This window comes from Pituophis catenifer, unplaced genomic scaffold (genome assembly GCF_029215685.1).
Source record: "Pituophis catenifer annectens isolate HBS135680 unplaced genomic scaffold, rPitCat1.0.hap2 SCAF_12, whole genome shotgun sequence".
NCBI classification, from domain to species: domain Eukaryota; kingdom Metazoa; phylum Chordata; class Lepidosauria; order Squamata; family Colubridae; genus Pituophis; species Pituophis catenifer.
In genome coordinates, this window is record NW_027256892.1 from 12,107,338 (window position 1) to 12,116,853 (window position 9,516).

At 38.4% G+C, this 9,516-nt stretch overlaps 1 protein-coding gene across 1 annotated transcript; it reads left to right on the forward strand.

The window, feature by feature from the left end:
* Window positions 1-1,264: 1,264 nt before the first annotated feature.
* On the forward strand, window positions 1,265-9,146 carry TMEM218 (transmembrane protein 218). The gene is made up of 3 exons (XM_070952461.1): window positions 1,265-1,634; window positions 3,706-3,808; window positions 8,946-9,146. Exons 1-3 carry the CDS (start codon window positions 1,483-1,485, stop codon window positions 9,081-9,083), a joined length of 393 nt encoding a protein of 130 aa, XP_070808562.1. The 5' UTR covers window positions 1,265-1,482; the 3' UTR covers window positions 9,084-9,146.
* The last annotated feature ends 370 nt before the right edge of the window (window positions 9,147-9,516 follow it).

Sequence of the window (9,516 nt, forward strand, 5' to 3'; positions counted from 1 at the left end):
AACCAATCCGTAGGCAGACGGGCGACGGGAGGTGCGCTCGCGCTCTCTCCGTCTGCCTCTCCGCGAGGCTTCGGGTTGCCCCGAGCAACCGCCAATCCGATCCGACAGTGAAGAAGCAAGATCAACGCTTATTGGCTCTCCCGGGAAATATCTCGTTCAAAGCTTTCTCAGGATTGGTTAAGATTGCCCGCTTTCAGAAGGCAAGGAATTTGGGGGTAGGTCCGGTCACGCGTGGAAGGCCTCCGCTTGCTTATTTTTATTGTTTTATTTTTATTGATATTATTTCTGTCTCGTGGCTGGATCCTTAATTAAAAAAAAATGTTTTTAGTTGCTTTAAGGCAGGCAGGAATTCCACCGGGAAAGCTTTGACCAGGATGGTCTTTGCCTGCCAGATTTACAATGTTGATTCTTTCAACCTTTTCTTTTAATCCTGTTTGTGCCCTGGGGGCCACTTTGACTGGTCCGGGTAGGGGAAGAGAGGGGGAATTGGAAGTATTTCCCCTTTAATGGCCATGATTAAAAGCAGGAAGAGGCACCGATTTAAAACATACAGAGTTGGATACAGCAGATCAGCCAGATGTCTTTTGGTGCACCATGTTGTGTGAATGCAACCCTTGTTTGGTCTTAGGCTGTACAGTATATTGTGCAGATTCAGCAGATTTATTTGGGAATCATGCATAAAATAACATAATGTAAGAATACAGCCATTGAGCTGCTTTTTCCTCAGATTTGTAGAGCTGGGCTGCAAAAATCCACATGAACAGACTCTTTGCTGCCATCTAAGAATTATCAGATTTTTGTAACAGGCAATCTCCACTTACAACCATTCATTTAGTGACTGTTTAAAATTGAGTGATTGAAAAAAAGCGATTTATGACTGTTTTTCACACTTCTGACCATTGAAGCATCCTCATGGTTACATGATCAAAATTCAGATGCTTAACAATTGGGATGTATTTATGATGATTGGCAGTGTCCCAGGGTCACGTGGTCACCTTTTGCACTTTCTGACAAGCAAAATCAATGGGGAAGCCAGATTCACTTAGCCCTGTTACTCACTTAATAACTGCAAGGATTCACTTAACTGGCAAGAATGGTCGTAAAATGGGACAAAACTCACTTTACTGTCTTGCTTAGCAACAGAGATTTTGGCCTCAGTTGTGGTAGTAAATTGATGATTGCCTGTACTTTCTTTTCTTCCTGTCTTCCAACCATGATGTGTTACCTGGTTTTGATTAATCTTGTTTCACAGGCCTGGGAGAATTTTATGCATGTGAACCACCTATGCAATCCAGTGCATCCTGGAGGAAGGGAAATACCAGTAGTAGCACAGCACCTAAATAAATGAAGCAACAAAGAAGAATGGCATCTATTGGTTTATTTTCCTCCATGGTTGCCATACAGCTTGGAAAACAGGAGTGTTGGTGCAGATGGAGAAAGAAGTAACAATTCAAACACATTAAATAAACATAACAGTGGTTCATGAAGCTTCCTTTAACTTTTCTTGATCTTTCAGAGAAAAGGATGACTGGTACAATACTTGGAGTTGGGCCTGGAGTATTCATCTTGGCAGTGGTCTGGGTCTTGACTTTATTGCTGTGCATGTTGTTATCCAGAGCTGCTGGACTTGCTAGGTGAGATCTCTATTACTAGCAAAATAAATGGAGGGGATGCTGCTCTTCAAAATAATTTCAGGCAAGGCTTAAGAAAGCAGATTTTTGTGCAAATGCTGGAGATTCTTAACCTGAATTGTTTTAACATTATATAATACAAATGAGATGTTAACAAAGAGACTTTTCATGGTGATGAACGCTGGTAACCTGAGCAGCAATGAGGTGATTTTTTTTTATTAGATCATTCAACTCTCTGGAGTGTTAGCTCTGTAAATTTCCTAATGTTGATCCATGATCATGTTTACCTGTCAGGGCAGTAGCTCTTAGATATGCAGAGTATGATCCAGTCTCCAGGAAACCTCCCCAGCATTTCTTCTGCTCATTCACCAGGTTCTGTTTCTTTCCACCGTTAAACATAATTTCTGCGCTCTTAAATTGGCTGTAGCAAAATGCTGCGATGAAAGACTGCCTGGCCCTAACAAGGACATTTTACACAGCCTGCCTCAGTGCAGTTGCAGGTTTCTGGACCAGTGGAATGGTCCTACTTGATCATGTTAACTATTGATCTGCTAACCTGTGTACAAAGGTGATTCAATCCTTTCAACAGAATCATTTCTCTTATTGGGCACCTGCTGTTTCTCATTAATGCTCCCGTTGTCCTCTGTGAATTTTCTTAATTGTATCTGGCATTGTTTCTTTGTATTAGTGTCACATGTAAAGCTTTCTTTGAAGTAGCAAAGCTTTTATACAATTTGAAACGTCTTCGCTCTGTGCTATAGCTATATAGCAAACTCCACTTTCTATTTTTCCCCTCTTTCTGATTTGCTAGTGAACTGTTCTCTGAATATCTGGAGTGGCTATTTCAATGAGAGTATAGAGCCTGTAATAAGCAGTTCAATAATAGGTCAATTTTTCTCAAGTGAATGGAGCATTCTTACATTGCTTATGCATATTTAGCATTTCAGTAACAGAGCCAAACTAGAGCTGTTTATGGTTGCTGTAAGTATTTCATAGTATACAAGGTTAGGAAGTAGTTGAATTAACGACTTCTTGTAATGCTGAAGGTGACTATTAAACTTTAAAGAACCACGGTGTTCCTTTTTTAAAAGCAGAAGTTTAATGTACATCACTTTAATATTGTTTGGATGAAAGCATAAGAAATGTTTGAAAATTTTTTGCACTTCGTTGTCAAAAAATAATGTGATTTTGCAGGAGAGATTATTAAAAGGTACTCTGAAAAGTTGCATGAAATGAAAATTGACAGATATGTTACTTAATATAAGACATAACAATTCATTTTCTAGATTATCCTGACATAAAGACAGATCCTCCCCAGATCAATTCAGAGTTGTGAATTTCAGTAATTAAGCTGATTAGAAGCATAAATATGAGAATGTGTAATTAAATGTTAAATTGTCATTTTATAACCTGATGCCAGGCACTTCCTGTGCCTTCTTCCTTTTCCCTTCCTGGACTTGATGGCCCTTGTTCTTAGGGTTCACAGAAGATGTTATGTTCTGGCTGGAAGGGAAAAAAGGGAAACCCCAGAGTTTACCTTCTTTTCATCAACAGAAGTAAAGACATACAGGAATTCCTCGATTTACAATCTTTCATTTAGTGACCCAAATTCCAACACCTCTTGAAAAAAGGTGAATTATGTCTGGTTTTCAAACTTATTACCGTTGCAGCATCCCCATGATTACGCGATCAAAATGTGAGTGTTTGGCAACTGTCATATATTTATAAATGGTTGCACTGTTCTGGGATCATGTGATCACCATTGTAACCTTCCAAGCTGGCTTCCAAGAAGCAAAGTCAATGGGGGAAGCCAGATTCATTTAATAACCTCATGATTCACTTAACAATTGCAGTGATTGACTTAACTGCAGCAAAAAGGTCATATCATGGAACAAAATTCACTTAACTGCCTTGCTTAACAGTAGAAATTTTGAGCTCAGTTGTTGTAGGTCAAGGACTACCTGTACATCTAATATTTGGCTTATGAGCAAGAACTAATGTAGATTATATACAAGTAAGAGATGCTAGCATTCAAATATTGTGATGATTCTGCATTAACTTTCTATTTCTCTAGGTTTTCAGTCATTCTCGTTTTCTTTGCTGCTGTGATCATCACTTTAACCTTGTTGCTTTTTCCTCGAGCCGGCAAGTTTCCCGCACCAGTTATAGAAATCAAGGTAAAAGCATCTGCAAATCAACGTGTTCTGTCTCAGCTGTTGATGAAACCAAGGCAAATGCAGTCTTTGAGCTGATTGAGCACATGGGCTAAGTATAGTCTCAATGAAATGCATCACCCCAAGCAGAGAGTTAATTGCCTGTTTCTCAATTGTGGCCAGAACAAGGGAAGCATTGCTGGAAGTGGTGACAGTAAGAACCAGAGTTAGAATGCTAGTGCTGCCCCAAGTTATTAGAAGCTCTGGGCTGGCTTGGCAGTTGGGTATCAAAGACTCCAACTAAGAGTGAGTGGATACTTTGGATCAGATTGAATTTATGGCAGGCTAAGGGCTCAAGGATAGGATTCTATTTTGAAGCAAGTATCTGGCACTAAAGGGAAATGAAGCAGCCTCTCATAATGAGTTATTTGAGCATAATCAAAAATACTCGAAGTAACTTCTTTTGCTTGCCTGAAAATCTAGACGTCTGACGTTAAAAGTGAAGGTTGTTTATCGAGTTTAACTGAAAGACCAAGCTGCTTGTTTTAGTTGTTTGAATTCCCGTTCTGTGATCAGAAGCAGGCACTAGAGGACTCCCATTGATTACAAAGACTTGCCAAATGAATTTTGCATTTGTGAAGCTTGTGCTGTGTCTTATCTAAAGAAATCAAAAAGGCAATAAGAGAATATGGGCAATAGGAAAATGAAATTAAAATCTGAAACTAAATGGCTCTTTATCCCCAGGCATGAAAAAAATCAGCTATAAAAACTAAGTATTTAAACTGGAAAGAGAAGTCTCAAAAAGAATGCTTGCTCACCTTATTAGGTGAGAGGAAATGCTTTTACACTAAGGCTTGTTTGCAAAGGGAACGTGCTTCCATGTTGTATTATTCATAGAATTTTTTCCCCCATTAGACACAGAGTGCCTTGCTTTTCTAGGAGTCCGTTGCATCTTAAAAAGGAAAGTTCAGTTATAACTGCTTGTTAAACTTTTGGAGATACTGTCTCATTTATGCTTCAGCTCTTTTCTTGTTTTGATGAAAAAATTCTTCAACAGGCCACACAATTACATTTGCATTCTGAAGCTTTGATTTGGATTCATACAATTTCCTGCTTCCTGTCTCCTGAAATTCTATTCTGCTGCTTATAAATCTGTTGCGGGTCAGACTAATAACGACTAATGACTGTGTTGTCTTTACTTACTAATAGTTGGCACTCAGTTGAATATTGTCTCAATATAAAAATTTCATTAGCCATTATGGCTGCTGTTTATTATTAGGGTCAGCCAATATAGGTTTTGCTTGAACTTCTTTAAAGCCAGTGCTCTGTGCTATAATTTGCAGCAAGTTATGAAAATTACCCTTCATGAATTCTTTTTTTTCATCGCTCAATCCAGTGCTGTTCTTTTTATGGGACTCTCCCATATCTGCCACTACTTAATGGCTTGCCTCTCATAGTTTCAGACAACTAATCCTACAATTAAATAGGGAAATGGATGCTTTATTATAGTTTTTCTAAAAAAAAAATATTTCACACTGAACTGTCTGAGCTTCAGATTTTTTTAAAAAAATACTATTTTTTAAATCTAGAAATAAGATCCATCATCTTTTGCAAAAAATAAAAAGTTCCATAATTAATGGCAGTAAAGATGTGAACTTTGAGCACTGATAATGTTACCTAGTCAGAGAGTGAAACATCCACAAGTAAACCACCAAACTCAGAGAGACATTAAGGATGTCATGATAACCTTAATTGTGATGAACACAACTTGTCTTCTTTGATCTCAGGAGCTGGTTCTTATTCCTCTACGTGCAGATCCTTGGCTTCTGCTTTTACCTTATTAGAGTGCATCCTAACCCCCTCCCCATCTTTTCTTTGGTACCATGTATAGTTCTACCTTTTAACTTTTACTAACGTAGCTGATGCTTCCAGCAGATTTCACCAATAATCAAATATTCCTTTAGGCTTTTACCTGCTGCTAGATTAACCCTCCAAAACAGTCTGAATTTTTATTAAGAGCTGTGTGTGTGTGTCTGTCTCAGATCAACTTTAGAGGCAATTGATTCCTCTTTCCCATAGATTTCCCAGACTTAATTCTTTAAATTCTATACTCATTCTGAAGCTCTTCTGTCCTCCTCTCCTTGATGATGAGAGTGTTGTGCTTCTTGCAGGGCTCCTTCCTGCCCACGTTCCTGCCCAGTTCTGCCATCAGCACACTTGTGTAACACAGACCGTTGCCTTAGCTGGAGTTACATTCTGAACTATTTTTTATCCAGCACCTCAATTTGAGGGACAGCCAACGCAGCCCTTCTCCACAAGGGAGGTCAATGTCATTTCTGAAGGAAAAGCATCTGTGAAAGTTCCATGTATCACTTTAGTTTTGTTTAGATTGTTCCATGTTTCCTAAGTCTAATTCAGTGTAGCAGTGGCAAACAATAAACACCTATCAAGTCTGGTAGATTTTTTTGATATTTGAGACAGGGCAATCACTATTGAGTGTTAGATAAAATTCAAGATGTAAGTGGAACCCCTGGTTTGGCTAGAAACAAGAATAAATCTACCCTTCATGCATCTCCTTGATTTTCAGAACCAGGAATAGCAATGGAAAGAGGGTACCAGAATATGTGGGTTGAGAGAGAGGGCAGTATTATAGAAGAGTCATTTGGGATATCTTTAGAGTTAATTTCAACAGGAGGTTAAGCACAATAGAATATCGATAATGCCTGCACAGAGTTTTCAGCACCCACAATGTGCTAATTGACTAATTAAAAAGTAAAGCTTGTGGAATGAGCAAACACATCACCCACAGGAGGTTTGTCCTGTAGCCAGGAGAGGTCAAACTTGCATTAATCTTGTTTTGTGAAACTTGCCTTCACTCAACACAGAGGATCATGTAGGCCCAGAAGCTGAAAAGTTGATTTTTGCATTGCTTCTCTCTTTGCTGGGGTAAAGACAAATTGGATCATACACTGTACGTTTCATACTCGAAGCATGAATTGGCGTGTTTGTATGTCTTTTTGTGTGCAATCAAAAGTTTTTAATTCCTTTTATCCCCCTCTGCCCTGGTTTGTAAATACATCATAAGGGGATGAATGGTTAAGAAATATGAAATATAAATTATATATTTTAGATAGGTTGTCCATAGTTACTGTCTAAGTTCTGAGTGACCAGGCCAGGCCACATGGAGTGAAACAGATGCCTCTATTCAAGCCTATATTGGAGTCTGAAATTATTTTCACCTTGGATGTTTCCTTGGTTTCTTTATTCATTTCTGCATATTTGTTCTTTTTTCTTTCTAACTCAATAGAAAGTTGGAAAGAAATTATATAAAGGAACTCCAAATTCCACCTATTAGGAGCATAACCTTCCCCCAAACCTATGAAACTGCATTTAATATTAGGAGGCCAAGGAAAACGTCATTGGGAAACTGGAGCCAGGAGAGGTCCTGCTTGCACAGGAGTGGGCAACTATGACAATTTTACAATCTGTGGACTTCAACTCCTAGATTTCCTGCTGGCTCAGGAATTCTGGGAGTTGAAGTCCACGGGTCACAAAGTTGCCATCATTGTCCATCTTTGTGTTTGCGGGTTCCTGGTAGGATATGATCAGCTAGAGTGAGAAGAGAATGCAGGTTTAATAGGTTTTTGACCATATCTTGCAGTGCTCTTCTATTCGTAGTGCTTCTCTATTTTGCTTATTTATGTGCTGCATTTCAGTTGTGTTTTAGTAAGTACAGTAGTGGCCAAAATTGTAGAAACCTTTTGGGAAAAGTGTATTTTTGAGGTTTGATAATATCACTAATAACATCACTTTTTTTTTTTTTTTTTGAGTTTCAAGATATTCCACTGCTAGAATGGCCTGGGAATAGCCCAGATCTTAACCCAATTGAAAATCTATGGAGTCGACTAAAGAAACTTGTTAGTCAGAAGCGACCCAGCAATAAAACTCAGTTAATAGAAGCCATCATTCAATCTTGGTTTCACATTATAACAGCTGCAGAACTAAAAGACTTGGTTCACTCCATGGGAAGACGCTGTAAGGCCGTAATTCATGCTAAAGTTTACCCAACTATTAACTTGACATGGTGATAATTTTTGTATATTTCATTTTTTCTATGTGTTTCACTTTTCTTCTTTATACTGTAACTGCTATTCTAATAGCAAATCATTCATAAGTTATTGCATTACATTCTTGATTAAATTATCTTTCCATTGATATATAATGTTATGGTACTATTCCCAAAAAAAAGTGGTGTTATTAGCTAGTTTTAGAAAATATACTTTTCCCAAAAGGTTTCCACAATTTTGGCCACTACTGTAATTTGAAAAAAAAAATACAATTAGTAAAATCAAAGCAATGCAAAAATAAATAAATAAAGTCACTCTATTATTTTTTTAAAAATACTAGTGACTACAAGTAGATTTAGGCACCAAGGATTTAAAAGTTTGGGAGAATAAACCCGCACACACACCCATCAGAAAAGCTAGTGCAAGTATGTATCAAGCAAGCCTCCCCAAAGAAGTGATTGTGGAAGTGAAGGGGCCACAAAGGAATCAGAATAGAGCTGGAAGGGACCTTGGAGGTCTTCTAGTCCAGCCCCCTGCTCAAGCAGGAGACCCTATACCGTTTCAGATAAGTGACTGTCCAGTCTCTTCTTAAAAACCTCCAGTGATGGAGCACCCACAATTCCTGAAGGCAGCTTCTGTTCCACTGGTTAATTGTCCTCACTGTTAGGAAGTTTCTCCTTAATTCCAGGTTGCTTCTCTCCTTGGTTAGTTTCCACCCATTGTTTCTTGTCCTGCCCTCTGGTGCTTTGGAGGATAAATTGAATCCTCCCCCCCTCTTTTTGGCATCCTCTCAAATACTGGAATACTGTTAACCCTTAGTCCTTCTTTTCTCTAGACTAGCCAAACCCAAATCCTGCAACTGTTCTTCATGTTTTAGTCTCCAGACCTTTAATCATCTTAGTTGCTCTTCTTTGCATTTTTTTTCAAATGAAACAGCCCTGCTCAGTCCCCAACCAACTCATCTCAGTTGTCAAGAAAATATGCAGGGAGCTTTAGCACCTGCCAAGACTGATGCAACACATTTCAGTTTAATGACATCTAATGCTGAAGAGATCTCCAGCCACAGTTGTGACTTAACGGTGTTATATTCTCAGGTTGTAGACACCTTCTTCATTGGCCGTTTCATCCTGCTCTTCGTTTTAACTGTGGTTTTCCTGGGATGTATGTTTTTGCTTCTGACTCACCACCTTCTGCAACCTGTGTATGCCAAACCGTTGAGATCCAGCACTTAGAATAATCAGCTGTGAGTCCTTGATGATACTTTAGCCCCAAGAACATTTCCCATTCCGGTGACTGAAGACACAAGATTCAGTTCAATGAATCAAAAAGTATTGTTCACAAATACAGAATTTGTATAATACAGTATCTTGAGTTTCCTTCAAGATACGAGAAGTTTCAAATACAGTAAATGAGTACAACCAAATGCATCGTGAATATTAAGTTTGTTTTTTCCCCTTTGTGTTCTAACTTTGGTTAATTGAAAATGTATTTGTATGAAGATGTGTTTGTATAAAAGTTCAGAAAATGCTGATTCAATCCCATAAAACATGTGTTGCAGTATTGGTAACTGCCCATTTACCAGAACACTGTATTAAACAAATAAAAATGCATTCGCATGAAATGATTGAACGTCAATCTGGTTTGTAATCAGATTGCTTTCCTCCA

What these genes read in the sequence shown, in the direction of transcription:
- TMEM218 (XM_070952461.1), top strand. Translation starts at nt 1,483, where the DNA reads ATGAAGCTTCCTTTAACTTTTCTTGATCTTTCAGAGAAAAGGATGACT. An exon ending in AGAGCTGCTGGACTTGCTAG is followed by an intron (nt 1,635 to 3,705) that starts GTGAGATCTCTA and finishes CTATTTCTCTAG; the next exon opens with GTTTTCAGTCATTCTCGTTT. An exon ending in CACCAGTTATAGAAATCAAG is followed by an intron (nt 3,809 to 8,945) that starts GTAAAAGCATCT and finishes TTATATTCTCAG; the next exon opens with GTTGTAGACACCTTCTTCAT.